Below are 24651 nucleotides of genomic sequence, written 5' to 3'. Positions count from 1 at the left end.
AACAAGAAAATTAGCTCCTTATTTTAACCGTACAATCCATAAAGTGTACACAGTCTGTCAGTTGCATTTCAAAGTGGACTGTGAATAATAGTTCCTACAGTGAGATTCTTATCTGCTCAGGTAACCTAAGGCTAGTGACGACTTCAGCTTTTATCGACATTAGAGTAAAGCGTAACACAGGGTTCTATGGGAGGAGCCTCCTGGAGGGAACGTAAAGCTCATGCATCAAAGGCCCCGCCCTTGCAAGGGCCAATGGACAATGATTGCCTTACTCTGTAATGTAGGAATTGAGGAGGGAGATGTTGGGCAGAATTTACTAACACAGTGTTGATGGTTTTATTCTGTGCAGAGAAAGCGTTTAGTGCTGTGTTAGTCCAGATTCAAAATCAAACAAAATTCAAGTTTTTATACCTTTTATTGGACTCGCTGAAAATATTATGCTAGCACTGTAGTTCAATTAGCATTCAAAGGCCCAGATAATTCTTCCCCATGTTTTCAGGAAAACATCGTTCCATGCCCTGTAGAGGCCCCATTGAGTTCTTCAGGCCACCCTGGTCCTCCACTAAAGCCACATCCTCAGTGAGATTGCAATGGTTTGCTCCTGTATTAATAACAACCTTCTCCATTGGCCACTGCACGATTGCTGGACATGTTCTGCAATGGGATATGTACAAGGAATGGGCGTCATAGGCATGGGGGCCGTGCCTCTAGCAAATGATTGCAGTTGTCTCATGCCTGAAAGTATTTTAATATCCTGATGGTTCAAGTGCCCAGCAGAACATAGGACCCCCGCCCCATGCAGGCAGACTCTCCGGCCCTGATTCATGGAATTATTTGCGTGTAAAACGGGGATTTGCATGCTATGCTTCCTGCAAATCCCTGTTTGAAGAATGGGAATTTGCAGGCCGAAAGGCACGCAAATCCCCATTTTACATATAACTAATTCCATGAATAAGGGCCTCTGTTATGAAGTAGTTTCCCAGACACTACTGTAATGGAGAATTATTTCAGGGGGTGGCAGACCATTTTTTCCATGCAAGCTAAGGCGTGGTATCAGTGTAGGATGCCACCAACTAGGGGGTGCCAGTTGCCCTGACAATAAACAAAGGCTGCTTTGGCGGAAGAGAGGGGCAGAACAATGTTCATTGCCAATGTCACCTGGCATGCAAAGTGGGAACAAATATTTCACGGGCAGTTTACAAATTCATCACATAATGCCCTGAATATTCCCTGCTGCCAAATGTTAAACGAATATGGGGGTAATTATATAATTGCCCATACGGGAAACAGAGGCGTAAATGCAAGGCATAACGATTTTACACCCCCATTCCCCGCTCCAGCACATTTCGTCTGCGTCTAAGACAGATAAGGGGTACTAAGCAAAGTTGACATCTCTGCTATGCATTCCTCCTTCGTCTTGGAGGGGCTCCTATGCAGGATATGCAAGCGTAAAACAAATGAATTCCTATGGAATCTGCCTCGAATTAGCACCTGCTGGAAAGCAGGCGGATTACACAGGAATCCATTAGTAAATGCCATCTGCAAAGTGTAATGTGCATGTGGCGCTTACCTTTCTGCAAAACGGAGAGTAAAACTGAAAAGTAAAAGAAATGTTGCCTGGCTTACTCTTCACTTTTCCACTTCACCTTGAAAATGTTTAGAATTGAATGCAGGGGACCCATTAGCACGTAAATGCCCGCATGCGTGGCTCCCTCTATGCAGTTTGCATTTGTTTGAAAATCACCCCTACAGTGTTTTACAGGGTCATACTATGCACTTGCATTATTGAGTTAATTAAATACAACATGTGTGCCATTAAGGGCCCAATTCACAGAAGTGTTATATAATGTCACAGGAAAACGCTGTGTGCATCAGGTCCTTAATGTCTGCATTCCTGTAGACCACTTACTCGTTGATGCCTTGAGAGCCGGGATGTAATTGTTCCAAAACGAACAGTCCGCTTGCTTGAGTCCTTTATGATTTTCTAATGGAGTGGTGAGCTCTTTGTAGTTGTCCCCATTGGTGTGCGACAGGTACATGGGCCAGGGTGGTAAAGTCCCGGTAGCTTTGCGGGAGAAGTCAAAGGCGTAGTTTGGGTTCCTACAGAAAGAAAACCAACAGTCAAGTCCGAAAGCTTTTCCAAAGATGCCCCACTTGCATTGTGTATGGCGCTACAGTTGCCATCATTGACACTATTGAATTTATTTCCATAAAACGCTACTGCCTTGACAATGAACTAAAACAATTGGCAGAAAATATCCCAGAAAGGAGCTATGGTTAAAAGCAAAGAATGGAAAGACACCAAAACCTGTCAGACGGCCAAGTCCAAAATCAGAAGATTAGAGAACTGGTATCCAGACGCCACCTCTGTAGAATTCCCAGAGAGTCGCTGGCCAGGACTATAGGAACTTTAACAGCAGGTAAGCAAGCCAAGGAGCTAGATAGTGGCGAGGTTGCCTGCATGATGAAATACGACCCTACAAGCACAACACAAACTAGAGTGTTGCTGCTACAAGACAGACACAACTGCTCACAAACTGATAGAATACCTGGCCTGGTCCTCTCCCAAATGTCAGCTAGCCCGTTATATGCATTTGCAAGGATAAAGGGTTTAACTTGTCCCACTACCCTGTCATCGGGGCGCATGTCGAGAGTAATTGCCGGTGGATGGCGTCCTCCCACAGTATTTTAGAGGCTGTGTGTAAAACAAGACACTTTGGGCCTGATTCACAGAAGAGTTTTATAAGGAACACGTTATTTACCTGTAACTCGTGTTCTGCACCATGGGTCTTACATGGATTCACATGCTACGAATATTCCCTGTCGACAGGCTGGGAATCCTTGGTAAAAAAAAAAAGCATTTTAGCTTTAAGCTAAAACTGCATCGTCGCTTGTATAGCCCATTGCTGTCACTTTGGGTCATACTACCCCAACCAATGACACTCGTCCTCCTTAGTGCCACCCCTGGAGGCCTTCTTCAGATTTAGCCACACAAGTAAAGTTGCAGTAGGACCCAAGAAAAGCCATAGAGGGGAAGGAGGGAAGGTTTGCATGTGAATCCATGTAAGACCCATGCTGGAGAAAAAGAGTTACAGGTAAGTAACTTGTTCCTTCTCCAAAATGGGGTCTTACATGGATTCCCATGCTATGAATCTGATGACACAACAGTATATAAACACAACCACGGAAGGTGGCAAGGCTCAACAGAAGCAATAAGACTTACCACTGGAACACACTCACCTTAATTAAACAGGTTGTGAAGCACTGCTTGTCTGACAAGAGACTCCTCCATGGAATTCCTGCTGGCACAGTAGAATCTCATGAAGGTGTGAGTAGACCTCCAAGTAGCAGCCCTGCTGATATGCCACCAGAGGGGAACGCTGTTATAGATGCGATTACTCTGGTGGAATGGGCCCTCAGTTTGCCTGGCAACAGCCTGTTGGTCAGCTGATGGCAATGCATGATAGAGCCGGACAGCCAGCTGGAGATGGACACTTTTGAAAGTTCTTTGTGCGTGCAACATAGAATTCCAAGGCGCGCACCACTTCCAGCGAATACAAAGACCTTTCAGCAGGAGTAAAAGGGTTTGCATGAAAACTGGCAGTACCAAAGGTTAGTTGAAATGAAAGTTTGACAGGACCTTGGGCATAAAGGAATGAGTCCTTATAACCACTTTATCTGGGTGGAACGACACATATGAAGACTTACATGAGAGATCCTGAATTTTACCAACCCTCCTGCCAGAGGAGATAGCCATGAGGAAAGCTTTTTTCCAGGAAAGAAACTTCAAGGAGGCCCGATGCATAGGTTCAAACAGCGGCTCCATGAGCTTGGAGAGTACCACATTGAGGTCCCATGCAAGAGCAGGATCCTTCACTGGTGGAAATATCCTGAAGAGGCCCTTGAGGAACTCCTTGACAAGTCTATGCGACCACAGAGAGAGCTTGTTTGGAGTCCGGGTGTACCGGGAGATGGTGGCCAGGTGTACCCTGATTGATGCATGTGCAAGGCCAGCCTTGGCAAGTGAGAGCAAGCAAGGAAGAAGCTGTGGCACCATCATGCTCTATGGAGAGATCTTCTTTGACGACACCATCCTGTAAAATGCATCCACTTGTGCTTGCAGCAGGCAAGTGTAGATGGAGCAATGGCCTTAACCAGAATGTTCTTGCATTCCATGGGCAGCAAGTAGTGTCCAAACTCTCGGACTGCAGGGTCCGCTAGGCTCAGACTCTGGATTGTGCTACAGGATGGATCCTCCTTTCCTGGAGAGCAGATCTAGGAGATGAGGCAGTCTAAGTGCTGGCGCCACTGGACCGTGGAAATTTGGGTACCAGATCTGCCTGGGTCACGCCAGTGCAATGAGGATCATATTGTGTTGCGATAGTTTGAGTGTGTTGATCACGGCATGACGGGAATGCATACAGGAACCGGTCTTCCCATTGAAGAAGGCTGCCCCAGAGTCCTTGCTTGAGGGGCCCTTCTATTAAACTGCTGGCACTTGGTGTTGGCCACTGTAGCAAACCAGTCAATCTGAGGCTGGCCCCATCTGCTGAAGATCCGAGACACCTGAGCTTGCTGGAGCTCTCACTCATGGCAGGACTGCAGCTCCCTGCTGAGATACTCTGCAATGGTGTTTTGAATGCCTGCTAAGTAGAACAGGACTAGAAATATCCACTGAGGAACGGATTGCGCGACAGGTTCTGCATCTCTTGGGCGAGGATGGGAGATCTTGTCCCATCCTGCTTCTTCATGGTCGTGTTGCCCGTGAAGCTCCTGACCACCTTCCCCAAAAGCTGTGGCTTGAAAGACGTGAGAGCCCAGAAAAGTGCCCATATTTCCAGGACGTTGATGTGCAACGCCTTCTCTTCTAGGTGCCATAGTTCCCTGGCAAACAGTTGGCTGATGTGAGTACCCCAACCCTATAGAGAGGTGTCATTAGTGACCGTCTCCTGATGCACCAGGCTGAAGTTCAGGATGGGACTTCACCCGCCTGACTTCTTGGAGACCATAAAGTATCTGGAGTACACGCTGAAGCCCCTGAGGTGCAGAGGGACACGTTCTGTTACCCCTTTTAGCAGAATGACCTGAACTTCCTTGGCAAGTTGGGCACTGTGCTGTTCTTGTCTTATCATGGGAGAAATGAGGGGGCACTTCTCTTGGAACCCCAGAGAGTATCCCTGCTTGATGATGTTGAGCACCCATTTGTCCATGGAGATGTTGCATCACATGTCACATGTTGACAAACTGAGATATCCATCCTCCCACTGGGGTACTGGAGTGTGTGATCGAGGGCTCGGCCTGGTCTGGCTTCCTTCAGCGTTTGTGTACTGGTGACTTGCGGACAACAATGCTGGGTGCATTCCCTGTAGGCCTGGAAACAGCCTCTATGCACCTCCTGGGTAGTGGAGCAAGAGGGCTGGTGGCAGGAAGGACTGAGCACCTTGGAAGTTTGGGGAACCTTTCCTTTCTGGGAGCAGAAGGTCTACCTCCTTTGTTACAGCATGCCCAGAGAGCATGTCTATCTCTGTCTGTGATAACATTTCTTGATGGTAAGAAAGGGACTTGTCCACTGCCTTTTCAAAAAGGTTATCCCTGTCGAAAGACATGTCGACCACTTTGGCTTGGACTTTCTGCCTGAAGTTTGTGGCCCTGAGCCACCCTTTGACAGCGTAAGGCGACCCTGTTGGCCATCTGGCGGAAACCAGAGTCGGCAATATCAAGGGTGACTGTGATTGCATGGTCAGATTTCACTTCCCCCTTGTGAAAGATGGCCATTGCCTGTGCTTTCTTGTGGTCTGGCAGGAAATCGAGGATGGGTCCTGACTCCCTTGAATCTAGACCCTGCAGTGGTGGTTATGCACTTTCCAGCCCATCAGACTTTATTCTCTCCAGGTCAGGAGGAACTGAGCGAAAGGATGATGGATTAGACAACCTCTTCCTCGCAGAAGCCGAGACTACTGAGTCCGGCATCAGATGACCTCTGAGGCATTTAGTAGCCGAATCTGGGAACCTATATTTCTTTTCCAGCCTCTCCTTTTAGTACGCACGGAAAAGGGTTTCTGCATCACCAACAGCCCGTCCTCCCAGGCGTCATCCAGAAGTAGGACTGAGACCACTGTCTTTCTGGAGGATTCACAGTGCTGGACAAGGAATTCCTCCTTCTATTCCCCTGGAACCAGGTTGGAAAGTTTATCACCCGGGAGATCATTGCCTGGAAAGATCCCACTTCATGCTACTTAAATAAGGTTCTGGGCCAGGAAGTGAGGGCACCATATTCCATCTAATAATTAGCGGATCACGGTCACTCTCCAGGCGCGGTCTAACCTCAAAACTCTTCACCCTGCAAAAAGAATAGCAGTCGACCAGGCAGTAGTCAATATAAGAATAACTGCTGGCTCAACCTTAGGTATATTTAGGGGGAACGTCGTCCTGGGATCTCCCATTTAATTCAACCAGAGCAGTAGCATTTAAAAAATAGTCTAATAGAGCACCACGTGGGTCGCCAGATGTCAAGTTAATATTTCGCTTGGGAATCCCTCAAGCTGCTTCTAGGAGCAGCCTATTGGGAGACATCCCCAGGTCTGACAGTTTCACATTAAAATCACCCATAATGTCTATATCAGATCCGCATTCACATAATAAAAAGTCTGCCAGCACTCATATGGAGATAAGATATTTTTTAAATCCTCCTCCGGGTGCAGGTAGATATTCCCAATAAGGAGCCTAGCGCCGCCCTTGTTTCCCTGTATAATAGATGTCAGAGGAATTTGATCTGATGGTGTAGAAATGTGAACAGGCCAATTGTTATCCAATAATCAGGAAAGTGCTTTGTCAGCAGAGAGTCATCAGGTAACCATATCTCCTGAAGGCATAATGCATAAACATTTCTAAGACAATCCAACCAGTCACGGTCCTCTAATTCTGCAAAATAGGATATCCAAATGCGTTTCACAGGCTTATGAAAAAATCCAACATATGAATCGTACCAATATGGTACATCCAGTGGCTGAGGCAAAAATGAAAAATTGTTGATAATTATTTTATCAGCACCATCACAAAACATTTCAGTGATACTAAAGCGCTGTACAAAATTGTCCAGAAACATTGCCATTTATTACTAATGGACTCTGATCTTCAAAAATACCTTAATTCCAAGCCCAGATTTATATATACCAGGGCACCGACAATTAAAACCAAGTTGAGTTCATCCTTTCTAAAATCAGTAGATGACAACGCGGATATTAAAGGAATTTATTGGTGAGTGAACACATGATTTAATACATGGATAAACACCAGCGACTAAAATCATTATATAAAAATATTATTTGTTTACTAATTCAGCTCAACTGAAACAACTGTTAGAACTGGACTCAGCACCATAATTCTACCACGAAAGGAGTTTAGAATTAAGAATAAGTTCAGTCTGAATTTGACGATTCACACACTTAACTTAACATGATATACAATCACAATTAGAAGTAAGAGATACAATAGCATATGCATGGAGTACACACAGGAGGAGTGCCTGTAATAACTCAATTGGCTGCTATAGACTTAGCGCTTGCTAATTGGTGTGTCGGGGGAATGTGGTTGCTTTACTGCACAAGGTTTATTTGGAGGTCTGAGGACCAGCAAGTTTAAACCCTACACAAGGGGTGATTGTGCTGGAGTATAAGAAAACGTTATTACGATCATTGGAGTTAAGCTGAGGATTAATGTCTGTCTTTGGATTCTCCCCTTTTTGGTTATTCTGTGTTTTCTTTATTTTAGAATTTATTTATGATTTATGTGAATGTAATTCTGTATTCTTGTATTTGTATTTGAATATATGCAAACCCATGGTTGCTAATGGATATGTTTCTAGAAGGAGTGCCTTAATTAGATTAATTATTTTTTAAATGTATTAATATGTTTATAGCTCAATGAGCTTTATCATAACATACAAACAGAATTTAATACATAAAATGTAAATACAAATACTCATTAAAATCAATTAGATAGATAACATGAACACATCACAATTCATTCCATCCTATATTATACAAATTAATAAAACAGGATAAAGACCTTCAGACCTTAAAAATTCAGTTTAGTCATTCTTCTTTCCGACCTTTCCGTGCTTGAGTAATTAATTCCAGATATTAAACAGGGCAATGTGCATAGATTTATGGACAGAATTCAGGCAATACCGCCAGAAGGACTCGCGCTTGATGCTGTTAAAATCAGAAACATAGGGCCAAGCATATTCATGTATAAAGAGCCATGTTCCCTGCACTCAGTCAGAACATGCTGAGCAGTCTCTAGTGTACCTGTAAACCACAGAAGCGACATCCCCTCCTCTCTTTTGGGATTCCCTACTCTGAACCAGTAGAAGCTAGCATTGGTGATCTGCCAATTCTCAGTAATAACACGAACCTACGCAGTAAGGGAGAAGGGCAGAGTTGGATATAACATTGCAATGTTTTATATTTATGGTTGAGTTGATCTATAATGGTGCAAAAACTAGTAAGAGTAGCAAGATGTTTATAATTTGCACACCAATCCCATTGCTCGAGCTTACGGGTAGCCTTCTTAATCAATTCCTGCAGGCTGTCCTCCCAAACTGGTTTCCATCCCATGGTTGCAAAACTCGCCTGTTTGCGAGATACCACCGAGTCGAGGTCAGCAGAGGGTAATTATTGGCCCAGTAGATCTAACAATGGATAGAGTGGAGCCTTACGGGATTTCAAATATAGAAGGATTCTCTTCTTCACTGCCATCGCAGACGGTGATGTAAGGCCCAACTCTAAGCGGATCATTTCATCGAGACACTAAGTCCCAGCCCCAGCATTTTCTGCCAGTATCTTCCTTCCAGCACGTCCAACCAGGAGAAATCCTTCATGCTAATTGCTTCTATGCCATATAATATAGAAGTACAGAAGCAATGTCTGTAAAGAGTGAGAATACCTTGGAAACTAAAGCCTGAATCCACTCTCATGCATCTATATATCATATTAGTACCCAGCGAGGGCCTAATCAGAATGAAACAAGCATTCTGATTGGCCCTTGCTAGGGCATTAACCGGCCGGGAATCCCTCGGCTGAGATTCCATGGCCATTGTTCCCGCGAGGGGCGTGGCAGCCCCTCAGCCAATGAGAAGGCTCAAAGCGGGGCTATCCCTGCTCTGAGCCTCCACACGGCTGAGAAACTGCCTTCACCCCCTGCCGGGACTCAGGTATAACAATGGGCCCCAGGACATTACCTGACTCGGTAATGCCCCCGCCGCTCGGGGCATATTGCTTAATTCAGCTTCGTGATAGCCTTATGTTTTCTTACTTCAATCAATTCTGCATAGTCGGTCTTAGTGGTGAATTCAACTCCTAGATATTTATATCTATAGACACGCTCTATAATATTCCCATCAATAACCAGGGTAGATTAATAGCCTCGGGAAGGACCGAGTGGGTTGAAACACGTGTCGGTTAGAATCTGTATGGGCACATAATCAGCCAATGTACAGGCTAATTAGTTGAGAATCAAATGAGTTTTTATTTGTTTTTTGCATACTGACTTATATACCTTATTTGAATATTGGGAATAAAAATCCATGATTTATAATCATTGATCAGCGCAATCTTTTCAGTTGATAACTTCGATGTTCATACCCATATACGTTCTGTGAATCAGCCCTTTGTCTTTTTCAAAATTATGATATTAATCGCGATCTGGGGATTCAAAACCACAGTTGGGCACTTCATCACTACACCATATAACCTGGTGAAAAATAACTAACAGCTAAAGGTGAAATGTCACATTTCAGGACTGCTCTCTCCAGGGAAAACCTCAGCATTGATTTTTGGGGTTTCAAACGTGCACACTTTTTAACAATTTGAAACCCTATTAGAAGAAAATATCCTCTCTTGGTTGTTTGTGTATGTTGATATTATGAAAGGCAAATGCCCATTTTTCCTGTACAATTTGTATGGGTATGCAAAGCCAATTGAATGAAATGTTCATATTGCACTTTGATATGCTAATTTCTAGTGACATCACATCTGATTGCGTATGTTAATGAGCCCCCACTTTTCATTTTAGGACTTGATCCCTACCTGTTAGGTACGAGTTGGTCACATGGTCATGTTGAAGGGAACATCCTGCTCGACCTTGCAGTGCCATCATTGGTGACCCCTGGGCAAACCTCAACATTTTCCAGACAAAGCTCCAGAAAAGACATTTTGCAGATACCCCTACTACCTTAAAATCGCAGGCTGTGCTTGTTCACCCGCCATCTCCAGCGAAAAACATTGATGGTTCGGAGAAACAGACAGGGTGTCTCTGTGTACAGGGGGACCTTCGCACACTGCCATAGCTTCAGCTTGAAGCCACTCCTCATCCATTCCTATCTCTGCTACCCTTTTCTTCTTTTATATCTGCCATGCTTTTTTTCGATGTTACGAGAATTACCTCTGGGAATTTTGTTTCAGAAAGTGGACACATACACATAGATTTTCCCCTCCTTGACTTATGCACTCAATCCTTGCACTTAGAACAGGGATTGCCCACTGAGGGGGGGGGGCAGGGCAGATTAGGGAATTTAGATCTCCTCATAGGGATAACATTTACACGAGATGCATGGCACTCTTAACCAGAATCTGTAATTTTTCAAACAATGAAAGCGTAGCATGGGGTGTAGGGTTGCTCTTGTCAAGAGGAGACCGTTCAGGCAAAGCACACCCTACTCAGAAAGAGGGCCTTGCCCTCTAACTTTGGAGTCCATTACAAAACATGCAAAGGTAGCAGTGGCTTGCATACATACCCAGACTTCACAAAGTTTGCCGTGTATTGCATGACTTTTAAGGATAGGCTCTTCTCTTCATCAATGAAGTGGCCCTGGTATTGCGGGTGTAGCGGCAGCCCGAACATGTACATCGTGTCCTCTGGAAGGTCCAGGCCAAGACTGAAAAACAGCAAAGATATATAACGATGGTTGCCAGTATGTATGTTTCCAGGAAAGATCTTTCATAGCAAATGGAAACACATGAGTCCAGAACCTGTAAAGGAAGTGTAGCAGTTCAAGGATGAGATGAGGAGCCATGCGAAAATGCAACAATATATTCTAGCAGTGATTGTCTTATAATATGTGGTGCAAAATGTGAGTAATGTACATACTGGTGCTAGTTGAAGCCCCTCCCTGAAAAGTGGCCTGTCAATATTTGCACATTACTTCTTTTGAAGTTCTATGATCCACGAATATTCGGGGTCAACTTTGGGGGACAATCCTATGAAAACCCCCCTACCCACCCAATCGTCCCACAGAGCACCCCATGCACTGTTTCCCCTTCAGCACCCCAATCAATAGAAAAGAAAGGTTTAACCTGCCAAACCTCGGTGATTGGGCATATCAACCACCCCACCCCCCAGTAGGCCAGTGGGGCATGCTGTAGATTGCTGTGCAAGATGGCGGCAGGCTCCTAGCTCTTGACCCGGGAGTGAACCTTACATTTTTGCAGCCAAATATATAGAAAAGTTTGAAAGTTTGCAGACCCTGAACCACCATAAATATGAGCGGTTAATGTTATCCCCAAACTAGTTTGTACATGTCTAGGACACACCACAACTGAAAATATGCATTTATATCTTTGATCCCAACGATCACACAGTTAATTTATAATCAGAAGAGAAAGAGCAGGGCATGGAGATCCCCCATGCATTCCTGTACCCCACCCTGACATCCACAGTGACCTTCATAGGGCACAAATGCTGCACGTGCACTGGGCGTTGCACTGCTAAGGAAAACCATGTCAACACATGTGTCTTAAGCAGTGCTCCAGATGCGATTTTGATCTGAGAATATTTTACTCCCTATTTTTTTTGTTGCTGAATGTATTTGCCTATTTTTGGAGAGAAATGGTGGCTGATCCACCTCTAATCTACAGGGCGGTTGCTAAGCATGGATTGTTCTTAAATGTTGGAAAATGTGAAAGGGCGGGTTCGTCCTAGCACGTGCATAGGTAATTAATGGCCTGTGTTCTCATTGAACCCCAATAATGACAGGATCTGTCTCCCCCAGTCACCCCCGAAATGAATGGGACGAATGTGAGCTAGGGCTTCTGCTATAAGTGTTGTAAATCTTAATGTATACTTTACTGGTGATTTGTGAACGAGATAGAGGTACAATAAGAGGTATTCGACTTTCAAACAGACGTTTGTGCTTAGTAAATATGTGTTGTATTCTATTCTAAAAATAAAAAAGACTTTGAAAGAGGTCGAATCACTTTGTGCCGCATTGTTTCACCTTTTTTACTGCAAAAAGTATAGCTGGCGGGTTGGCGTTAGGTGTATAGAGTGGTGGGCGTGAGATAGTAGGCATTTTGCGGTTTAAAAAGCGGTAAAATGAAATGCGGCAATATGTGATTCGGCCAGTTAATTTCGAGCAAACTTCATAAATCCCATTAACATTGAAACTATGAAATCATAATTGTATTATTTGCCGAGAATGAGTCTCTTTATGTTCAAGTTGCACAGGTCCAAATCCCGGCCAACGGTCATTATGAAGGAGGTGCCATGTGAATGTCTCCTTTACCACGAGAGGCAGGGTGTCTCGTGTCCCGTTCTCAATGATGCTGACCAATGGCCTCGTAATAAAGTTCCGTCAATCAGCACAAATGGTATTTTATTACTTGCTAATTGTTCCACGGTGGGCTGAGAATCGATGTGGCGCCACATGGGGAGGTGATGTGTTGGGATATTGTTGAAACTGTTTTCTCCAATAGTATTTTACTAACATACGTTTAGCACTACGCATAAGACGTAGACTAGCCAATGACATTTCTGGGAAACATCGAAAATGTAAACATACCAAATTGCAAGTGTTTCAATGAGTTCCTACCATTGTGTTTTATGGTATAAAACGAATGTCTGCAGAGCATTCAGATGTCAGCTCTCATCCATCAGATCTATTTCACTGTTCAGTTTGATTTGTGCTGTCCCGGCTGTACTTCTTGTCCGGTGTGTGTGTGCTCTTTTTTCGAGTATGTGTTTTTATGGTGTGATCCGACGACCCCTGAGTCCATTTTGATGCTTGCTGGTGACGTGGCGGGTGTCAGTGATTTTAGAATGCCAACGATGCAGTGGGGGGAGACTGGGAGAAGCAGAATGATGCGGTTAATTTCCTTACATCATTGCATGGGAATGTGCGTGGTGTCATTCGGTAGGTTGTTTCCCTGTAGTATAGCATCTCATAATGCTTTGCCAAAATACAAGATGGGTAGCCTATCACAGAGTTCTCTGCACACATCAGGCCCAGCTACTAGTTGGGGTGTGGGGAGTGTTTTCCAAGCAACATATTGAAGAAGTGTATCGTTTGATTGCACATCGGTTGAGGTTAATGTTTAGAGTTAATTTTGTTTCAGTTTAGTTTTTTGTGGATTCTTAGATTTATTATTATTTATATTTAGATTCTGTCCTAATCTACCAGTTTTCTAGCTATTTGGTCTGAATACCCCCAATCTACAGAGAGCAGATTATAAATAGTGTTGCATGTTTGAGGGATTCCACTGCATATGGAATTGCAGATGTGATTTAAGTTAGAAACCCTCTCCCCCTTACTGGACAGGGGTGATCGTGACAGCCAACTGTGCAGAAGAGGAGCATCCTGAACAACAGACAGCTTCCATTTTGGCCTGGCCATCACACATGTGTGGTTGTGTTCTACTAGCAAAGGGGGACCGTTTTTATTCATGATGTGCTGTGCTTAATTTGTGGGGGTGTTTGCCAGGGCACAGCCCCAGCACTTATTTCTGAGCACCAGCACTTATTTTCTCAGACTGTCCTATTATGATGTGGTGTTTTGACAACTTTATTATTTTAGGTGTCATTCAGTACTTGTCACACAACACGCAATAGTTGCCAGTCCCCACCCGACCCCCCCCGCCCACCTCCTAGTGCTAGAAAATATGTCGGCACTGGCACTCGTTGTTTTACAAACTAAGCACTGATGATATGTCTCGGCCAAGGCTAATCCTGTGTCTATTTGTTTCACAGGAAATGTATTCAGATTAGGTCCCTTTGTGCATATCAACAGATATAATCGACCTGTTTATCCTTATAACACCCAGCTGACTCTTCAATCTCAAGGCATGGAAAAGGCAGCAAATGGACACTATCCATACAACATTGTGTATTTTCTGAAGTGGGTCACTGTGATGACCATTCATTTCCTGAGACAGAGATCAGCCATTGTGATAATGTGCTATGTGTTGTTATGCTATCTCCTACTGCTGCCCTTCTCATTGGTCTTCAAGACCAGATTTTGATTGTAGTTTCTGTGGTTGGTGGAGTTTCTGAAGCAAAACAAAAGATGTGATGGCTGCAAGGTTTAGAATTAATCTTAAACTCGGGCATCATCACTCTGGAAAACCGTCCAGACGGTCATGCTTCAGCCCGCCAAGCCATTACACAAAGTGAAAAAATCTGGGCATTTAGCGGGCAGGTCCTGAAGGCATTCGCTGCATGGGCATTGCAGGCAATGGGATTTCCAGCCAGCTGCCAGTGGCTGCTATTGCCCTCTGGGCATTTAGCAGGCAGGTCCTGAAGGCATTGTGGCATGAGCATTGCAGGCAATTGGATTTCCAGCCAGCTACCTGTGGCTGCTAATGCCTTCTGGGCATTTAGCAGGCAGGTCCTGAAGGCATTGTGGCATGAGCATTGCAGGCATTGGATTTCCAGCCAGCTGCCTGTGGCTGCTAATGCCCTCTGGGCATTTAGCAGGCAGGTCCTGAAGGCATTGTGGCATGGGCATTGCAGGCAGTGGGATTTCCAGCCAGTGGCTGCTAATGCCCTCTGGGCATTTAGCAGGCAGGTCCTGAAGGCATTGCGGCATGGGCATTGCAGGCAGTGTGATTTCCAGCCAGCTGCCTGTAGTAGCTAAGGAACTCTGGGCATTTAGCAGGCCGGTCATGAAGGCATTGCGGCATGAGCTTCCAGGCAATGGGATTTCCAGCCAGCTACCAGTGGCTGGTAATGCCCTCTGGGCATTTAGCGGGTAGGTCCTGAAGTCACACCGGCATGAGCATTGCAGGCAATGGGATTTCCAGCCAGTGGCTGCTAAGGCCCTCTGGGCATTTCATTTAGCAGGCAGGTCCTGAAGGCACTGCGGCATGGGCATTGCGGGCAGTGTGATTTCCAGCCATCTACCAGTGGCTGCTAATGCCCTCTGGGCATTTAGCGGGCAGGTCCTGAAGGCATTCGCTGCATGGGCATTGCAGGCAATGGGATTTCCAGCCAGCTGCCAGTGGCTGCTACTGCCCTCTGGGCATTTAGCAGGCAGGTCCTGAAGGCATTGTGGCATGAGCATTGCAGGCAATTTGATTTCTAGCCAGCTACCTGTGGCTGCTAATGCCTTCTGGGCATTTAGCAGGCAGGTCCTGAAGGCATTGTGGCATGAGCATTGCAGGCATTGGATTTCCAGCCAGCTGCCTGTGGCTGCTAATGCCCTCTGGGCATTTAGCAGGCAGGTCCTGAAGGTATTGTGGCATGAGCATTGCAGGCAATTGGATTTCCAGCCAGCTGCCAGTGGCTGCTAATGCCCTCTGGGCATTTAGCAGGCAGGTCCTGAAGGCATTGCGGCATGAGCATTGCAGGCAATTGGATTTCCAGCCAGCTGCCAGTGGCTGATAAAGCCCTCTCAGCGTTTAGCAGGCAGAGCATGAAGGCAATGCTGCATGAGCATTGCAGGCAATGGGCTTTCCAGACAGTAGCTGCTAAGGCCCTCTGGGCGTTTAGCAGGCAGAGCATGAAGGCAATGCTGCATGAGCATTGCAGGCAATGGGACTTACAGCCAGCTGCTAGAATACCCTCTGGCCACTTAGCAGGCAGGTCCTGAAGAATAGTTGCAGGAGCGCTACAGGCAATGTTCTGTCTCTTATGAATATATTTGGCACTTAATGAAGGGTAGGTGTGTGCCATTAAACAGATGCATTTCTATTACTATCCTGATTTTTTGATCCGAAAATGTTTCATTTTTAAATTTGCTTTTATTTTTATTCAGTGCCGAAAACCCTGGGGGAACAAGCCCCCCTGCTGACTGCCAATAACCCCCTTGCCCACAACCTAGCACTGCACCCCATAAAACAATTATCCCACTTTCCAACACTTAGTATCTGGACCTTTTTTTAAAGTGATATATTGTAGGAAACGTTCTGGGCAATCAATATTCTGCCCTGAAAAAAGTGTGTGGTGAATATTCTGCAATGAAATCACTAGGTACCCACCGCTCTGCTTCATATCATAACACTATTCTGCATTGAAATCACTAGGTACCCACCGCTCTGCTTCATATCATAATATTCTTCAATGAAATCACTAGGTACCACCGCTCTGCTTCATATCATAACACTATTCTGCAATGAAATCACTAGGTACCACCACTCTGCTTCATATCATAACACTATTCTGCAATGAAATCACTAGGTACCACCGCTCTGCTTCATATCATAACACTATTCTGCAATGAAATCACTAGGTACCACCGCTCTGCTTCATATCATAACACTGTTCTGAAATGAAATCACCATGTACCACCGCTCTGCTTCATATCATAACACTATTCTGTATTGAAATCACTAGGTACCCACCGCTCTGCTTCATATCATAATATTCTTCAATGAAATCACTAGGTACCACCACTCTGCTTCATATCATAACACTGTTCTGAAATGAAATCACCATGTACCACCGCTCTGCTTCATATCATAACACTATTCTGCATTGAAATCACTAGGTACCCACCGCTCTGCTTCATATCATAATATTCTTCAATGAAATCACTAGGTACTACCGCTCTGCTTCATATCATAACACTATTCTGCAATGAAATCACTAGGTACCACCGCTCTGCTTCATATCATAACACTATTCTGCAATGAAATCACTAGGTACCACCGCTCTGCTTCATATCATAACACTGTTCTGAAATGAAATCACCATGTACCACCGCTCTGCTTCATATCATAACACTATTCTGCCTTGAAATCACTAGGTACCCACCGCTCTGCTTCATATCATAATATTCTTCAATGAAATCACTAGGTACTACCGCTCTGCTTCATATCATAACACTATTCTGCAATGAAATCATTAGGTACCACCACTCTGCTTCATATCATAACACTATTCTGCAATGAAATCACTACATAACACTGTTCTGCAATTAAATCACCAGGTACCACCGCTCTGCTTCATATCATAACACTGTTCCGCAATTAAATCATTAGGTACCACCACTCTGCTTCATATCATAACACTATTCTGCAATGAAATCACTACATAACACTGTTCAGCAATGAAATCACCAGGTACCACCGCTCTGCTTCATATCATAACACTGTTCTGCAATTAAATCACCAGGTACCACCGCTCTGCTTCATATCATAACACTGTTCCGCAATTAAATCACCAGGTACCACTGCTCTGCTTCATATCATAACACTATTCTGCAATGAAATCATTAGGTACCACCGCTCTGCTTCATATCATAACACTATTCTGCAATGAAATCACTACATAACACTGTTCAGCAATGAAATCACCAGGTACCACCGCTCTGCTTCATATCATAACACTGTTCTGCAATTAAATCACCAGGTACCACCGCTCTGCTTCATATCATAACACTGTTCTGCAATGAAATCACCAGGTACAACCGCTCTGCATCATATCATAACAATGTTCTGCAAATGAAATCACTAGGTACCACCGCTCTGCTTCATATCATAACACTATTCTGCAATGAAATCACCAGGTACCACCGCTCTGCTTCATATCATAACACTATTCAGCAATGAAATCACTAGGTACCACCGCTCTGCTTCATATCATAACCGATGCATTTGCACAACACACATTCACCTCTGTTAGGGTACTTTGCTACCAGGCACATGAGCATGACGCATGGCACAATTGATTCCAACAACTCTCCCTGGCATGCCATGGTGCTGGCATGCATTACTACACTTTCCGAAATGGATCCGTTTGTGATGTACAAGCAAAGGACCATTTTGCAAAGTACATTTGCACTGTGTGTCTGTCTCATTCTAGCTGTGCTTTAATAGCACTTGTGTGAGTTTTTATTGTTTAGTACCATCCGGGTACTTCTGCAAAAGAAGGGTACCGGTGCTCATACATCCTGTGTTGTGATAGAGCATCAACAGAGGCGTGAGGCTGGGCTGAGCATGGAGGCTTGAGCACCACTGAGTTAAGTCCCCCATCAACCGCGGAAATAGCACTGCCTTCTCAAATGCACTTTAAAACATGGAGCTCGGTCATGTTGCCACTGCCCTTAGTGTATCCACCTTGCTCTGTTCTTTCCACTTCTCCCCTTGCGTGAGTCACATCTTCCCATCCTATCTTACCCCTCTTTCTGTCTCAATCTTACTCTTTAACCTACCTATGACTCTCTCCTTTTCTATCTCGTTCCTTCTTCTGGCTCTCACCCCTGACACTGTCTCTATTTTTTAATCTTGTTCTCTCTTTCTTGATCTATAATTCTCTCTGTGAGAACTCTGGCCCTAGCTCTCTTTTCTTCTGTTGTCTTTGCTCATGCTGTCGTTTGTCTCTCCACCATTCATCTATCCATCTCTCTATCTCGCCCTCCATCCTTCCTCGCTGTCTCCTTTTCCCCCACTTACTCTATTTCTCTCCCTCTTTGTAGATATCCGGAAGTTTGCCCCATTCTTTGCCTTTGCAGATCGCCCTCTCTTATAACGCTAGATGTCTTCATTTTGCTCACTTTGCCACCTTGTGTGGAAGTGACCACCGCCAACTATGTGAAAGTCTCATCCTTTCCCCACTGATTAGTCAAGCTATTCTGAGAGGAGGGGTGTATAGTCTTTTGATAATAAGGCAATAAGTCCCGATCTGACGGGCCATTACTGCATAAGGTAATGCCCATGGGGCTCATAGTTACAGGCCCAAGTGTGGCGAGGGTGTTAACGAAGGCCCTGGGGGTATTACCTTGCGTGGTAATGGCCCGCTGGCGAGGGGCTTATTGCCATTAGTACCCCGGCCCGTTAGACCGGGTAACTAATGGTGGTTTTATTTCAGTTGTGAGACAAGTTGCATTTCGCAAAAAAAAGAAGAAAAATAAATGCCTGTCTTGGACTGGGAAACGTTATCCATTCTCCCTTTCCGTGGCGGCCATAGTAAACAAAGGAAATGGCCACCATCGAAGGGGAGAAGGGACTACATATAGTCCCTACTCCCCTTCCATGGCGGCCATTCAAGTAAATGGAAAAAAGGTAAACCAAAAAAATGGCCACCATGGAACTGGGAGAAGGGACTACGTGTTGTCGCTTCTCCCTTTCCATGATGGCCTGAAGAAGAAAAAAAAAACGAAGACTGGCAGGAGGGACGCACAAAAATGTGTGTGGGCTTACTGTTTGGTAAGGCTTGCAAACACACCATTTATAATAGCCCGCGGCGGGTTTTAATTAGGAATGCAGAATGTTAAGTAGGTTCCTTATAGTTGTAGAATCTGGCTTTTTGATTACTAAAAGAATGTATGCCTTAAATGGAAGGTTCGGCTCTGGAGGTTCAAGAGTGGTAGAGGAGAGCTATTGTGGTGTCGGGGATGTAACGATATATCTTGATGTATTAAATACTTGCTCTTAAATCACTGTTTTGTAGACCACAGAAAGAAGAAAGCAGAGCACAACTGCCATGTTGTTGATTCCGCCTTTCCTTACAATATCATTTCATTTTTTTGTGGTCAAAGTAGCACCCTGGTCGTCTGTTGGTGGCACCCTAGGCAGCTAAATTGCCTCATTGGAAAAGTGTCCCTCGATGAAAGGCTAACACGGCACTGTCAGGGTCCTAACATAGGACCTGTAGGGTAGTTTTTAGAAGCAGTCATATAGTGCATGGAGGTATTTTCCTCAATTATGAAACTAGTGATTTAAACATTACATGTATAACACTTAAATACACCGTAGACTTTCTCTTTACCTGTAACAGGTTTCCGCTGCTCTGGAAAAAACCTTGTTTCCCAAAACTCAAAACATCCTAAAAACTGACCTAGTCAGAAGGCATAGTGATGGCAGAACAACTTTTTAGTGGTAAGTAAATCCTGGGCATGATGCCTGAGGCTTAATGTACATCTCATAAAACCTGTATATCATTCATCAAAAGGCTGAATTGGCAACCAATGCCTTATCTCATGAAGTCATGTGGTCTGGTTCATGTGGTCATCAATTGTTTGGATATACTTACTTGGACAAAATTGGCAAGCCAGGCAATATTCGGTATTTAGGGTCAAAATAAAGGATACTAATGTGGTGCAAGAGGACATCACCAGAGAGCTGAAACATGCCTTTATGAAGACCAGGATATGGGTGGAATATCTATTTTCACCAAAAACATCTGTATGGTTCTAGATTCCATATCTCCTCCCGACATGCAACTGAATGCAAACTACTTTGCAACCTGGTTCTTTCTCCACCTTAAAGACCTAAAAACCAAAGCAACACATTTAGAAGGCAAAGTCAGAAAATTAGAAGAGAAGGTTATGATCCACGACGAGGAACACTAGCCTTTGAACGTGCAGGAAACATCATCTCAGCACAAACAGCTGGCTAGGCACCAATCTTGATTGTTTTGTAGTAAACTGGGCAAGGGTTTGTAGTATAATTTATTGTGTTTTGGAGTACAGCTCCAATGAATGTGATAACATTATTGCCAGCAATAATGTGGCACATATAGCCAGCCCTATGTTGTTAGCATAACATATGGGTATGCAAATGGAGACAGGCTGCAGGTTTAAAAGTACACCAGAATATTTTTTTTATCTCCTTTTCTCTTACTTGAAATGCCTCATTCACAGCAGACTACATTGGCTGTCTAATTGACTGACTTAATTAACAAATACTAATGCTAGTACTAACTCAATAACATTGTAATGTAATCTCTATGTGGAAAAGAGGCAGAAAGACATGCTCTGAGATTCATTTTAAACATGCATTTGGACATTTTTTTCTCTCTCTGTTCACTGTGTTTGCAGGAAGCAAAATCTGCATGCGAGGAAATGAGTTTAGCTGCAGTTTCTTACTGTACAAATTGAGCTATTGTGGAAGGAAGGATGATACGGTTTTTGTAATTTGATTGGTGCAGAGTGTCTGCAGTGATTCCACGTAAGCATAGGGGGATGAGTGAGAGGTTTGCTGGAATAGTCTGACAGAAAAAAGTTCAGTTTGCTTTTTGCTGAGCTGCTGACACGGACCATCAGAGACTGGGCATTCCTAGTCTCACTTAGTACCGGCTTGAGAACTGCAGATGAACTGCATGTTCTCTCTGTGCACTTCAAACTTCAAGATTAAGAGGACAACTCTTGGCCCATTCCTCGGAGGCGGCGAGCGAAGGGAGGTCGCGTGTGGGAGAGCTACAGATAGCTGGTAATTATCCAAGTGAATTGATGGTGTGTGCTGTACGGATGACCTTCTATAAATATCAGGCAGGGAGAGTAGCAATAGGTAATCCCCTGTGTTTAATTGCCATGCCATAATGTTGCAAAGTGAATATTGTTCTATCGCTGTAATTTTTCCTTCTTATTGTTACAAATAATGTGGAGTGAATTTCGTTTTATTGCTGCATTTGTTTTCTCTTCTGTGTGTTAGATAAGGTGGCAGCAAGAAGGGTAAGGTGTTATTTTGAAATGCAACTGTTTATAATACAAATGTTATGGACACGAACCGTGCTGTAGAGTGTTTTTGCTTTTGTCTTTTCTTGGTACATTTAGGATAATATTTCGGGAGAGGGGGAAGATCTTTTGGGTAATACATGTGTCATGTTTCCCATGCAGATGGAATAATAGCACTAGCAATGATAAACAGCTGTGTGTGTGTTTCCACTCAGTGTGTGGTGTCTGAGTGGAATTTAATACAATAGACATTGCTGGGCGTACATGAACCAGCAAAGAGGCCTATGGAAAAATAGTTCACTAATGTATATAAATTAATGATAATACCACAGATTATTGAGAATGCTATATGTGAAACTGTGGTGTTTCTGAATGTAAGTCCGAGGCCTCTATAGATCACAAGAACAGTCTAAGAAAAAGAAGAGTTTTGTGTATATTGGGGCCACAAATAAAACAGAAAAATTATGCTCACCAAAATACCACCAACAATAATGTATACCACTAACTGATCCCATATAAAGTAATAAGGAATAGTCACTGAAAGGAAATAAGGCCAAACCCAATCTAAATGCAAGGAGTAGTTATCACCAAATTACCATTATTTCTGGTGGTAAGAAAATACCGCCAGAACCCAAATCTACACAAAATATCCAACAGGTTTTGTTTAAAAAATAAACAAAAAAGGAGACAGCATTAGTCAACCAAGTCCGCTCTCCTAGGTTTAAGGTCTAATTTAATGCGAAACATGAACAATGGATTAACTATGCTGCTGATGGGCGTCGATCAATAAGCCACGTTTGATTTGGTCGAACACACGTTATTGTTACAGAGGCTGGATGACGAATTTCAGTAAGGATGCTGTAGCCTGGTTACAACCATTTTTAGAGAATAGATCCTTAAGGGTCTGTAGTGGCATCGCCAGGGTCAATCCAGCCCCCTTCCCCTACGCCATGCCACAGGGATTATGCTTCACTACATACTTATTTAATATTTTTACTGTTCCTCTGATTCAGATATTAGAAAATAAGGACATATGTTTTTCTAACTACGCGGACGACACTCAGTGTATCATCCCTTTAACAGGGAACTATCTTGAAGATGTGTGTGCAATCAATAAGATTTATGATCTCATTCAGGGCTGAATGTGGAAAAGTGGGCTTGCACTAAACAATAAAACTGAATTGATGATTATAGGTACAAGCCCTAGAATACTAAAATTGGGGGTGAACACCTTGAGTTTCAGATAGCAGAGTCTGCAATTGCTACAAAACAAAAGATCAAAACCACAAGAGTCTATCTAGATCAAAATCTGAATATGAAAACCCAAGTTAGAAGTCTCGTGTCAACATTTTCCTACTATATTAGCCCACCCTCCAAAATCCATACACATCTCTCAGAAAAGAGTTGTGAACTGGTGACCAGAGACATTATAGAAGATAGATAGATTATTGTAGTAGCCTTTTGACAGGAGTAAGCATAGAAGAAATTGCAAGACTCCAAGTCATACAAAACAGTGCTATGAGAGCCATAATAGGGCTAATAAAACACAAGCATGACATTACTTGGCAGAAAGGTTAATTAGAAAACCCATAGTTAAACACCTCAGATCGGATAGTACCAATATGCTAGAGGGTCCAAGAGTGAAGCCATCCCACATCAACAACAGTGCATTTTATTATAGAGCACTGAGACTTTGGAACTCCATTCCACCAGATGTCAGAATTAGCAAATCACTAAGCATATTTGAGAAGAAACTGAAAACCTTTTTTTTAAGTAGTGTTCGAGACCATGGGCGTAATTTTAGGGGGGGGGGACAGGGGTGTTTGTCCCCCCAACTTTCATGGCACATTATTTTGTCCCCATTCATTTGGCTGGGGCACCTTTTCTTCAGATGTCATGTCCCCCCCAACATTTTCAGCAAAGTTACTCCGCTGCTTGAGACCCTGCTAGTTTGCTTCTGTCTATGACTTTAGGCTCCATACTCTGTTTAGGCTGTGTGTTCTTATTGTATCCCTGTTTACATCTAAGAAGGCTCCCCTCTTCTAGCACCCGTATGCCTCTGGGCCACCTGGTAGCACGGTACAAATGAAAGTACAGTTAAGAAGGGCAATAGCTGATGATGGTACAAAATCGCAGATGGAAGGGAAATGGAGGCACATCTTTGAACACCCTACTCTATGAAGGAACATGAACATCAATCCATCATTCCTACCAAAGAGGTGAACACCTGACATCCTTTACTAATCTCAAAGCAGAGGCTATGTTGCCTTGCTCACTCCATGTAAACCCATTACAGCCCTTTTGCCCCTACTCCTATTTCTATTTTGGCTGAATGTTCCATGGAACCAGGGAACCTCTCCCTGTGAAAAAGGAATAACAGGTGTATCCAGTGAAAACCTTGCCATGGAAAATGCCACCAGGGGTAACATTTTCTAAAATGTGCACAGTGACAACAATCTAGCGATTTCCCCAAATATTCTAGGACTGGACTTTAGAATAGTAAATAACACCAGTCCTAAAAAAGGTGGGGAAAGCTTCATATCAGTCAGTAAAATATAAATCACCTGCCTGGCAAGATCTTCCGGATAAGATCTATTTTCACTTAGTGGTTACCAATATGTCAAAACATGCATGGATCACCTCTTTGAGATTGAGGGACCAGCACACCATAGACCCCTGGATAATGGAGAAACTGCATTTTAAACGATTATACGGACACCTGGATGCATATGGCCCCCTCCATCAATTACCAAAAGATTGTATTGAATGCAATGGGACTGAGCTAGACACTCATAAAATGTGGGATGATGTGTTTGAGTGGACAGGCAGGAGACATGTAAGTTTGATCATTGTTCTGGACATCCCCGCAGCCTAAGATACAGTCAACATCAATCTTCGATTGGCAAGCCTTCAAACAGTCTGAAAAGGGCTGGGTCTGGCTCGGGAGGCTGCCAGATAAGGCTTATCAAGGATAAAGACAATGG

At 43.9% G+C, this 24651-nt stretch overlaps 1 protein-coding gene across 1 annotated transcript in view; it reads right to left on the bottom strand.

The window, feature by feature from the left end:
• Nucleotides 1–24651, bottom strand: part of TG (thyroglobulin) — a 1030738-nt gene that overhangs the window by 472 nt on the left and 1005615 nt on the right. Inside the window, exons 45-46 of the mRNA XM_069622147.1 lie at nucleotides 10796–10936; nucleotides 1910–2100 (exon numbers count right to left, since the gene is read on the bottom strand). Coding sequence (XP_069478248.1) covers nucleotides 1910–2100; nucleotides 10796–10936 — 332 coding nt within the window. The remainder of the gene's footprint in view (nucleotides 1–1909; nucleotides 2101–10795; nucleotides 10937–24651) is intronic.

The sequence above is a fragment of the Ambystoma mexicanum genome, chromosome 5q (genome assembly GCF_040938575.1).
Source record: "Ambystoma mexicanum isolate Mex_15411 chromosome 5q, UKY_AmexF1_1, whole genome shotgun sequence".
Classification (NCBI taxonomy): Eukaryota; Metazoa; Chordata; class Amphibia; order Caudata; family Ambystomatidae; genus Ambystoma; species Ambystoma mexicanum.
The sequence above is the reverse complement of the archived record's forward strand: the minus strand, read 5'-3'. Positions and strand labels throughout refer to the sequence as shown.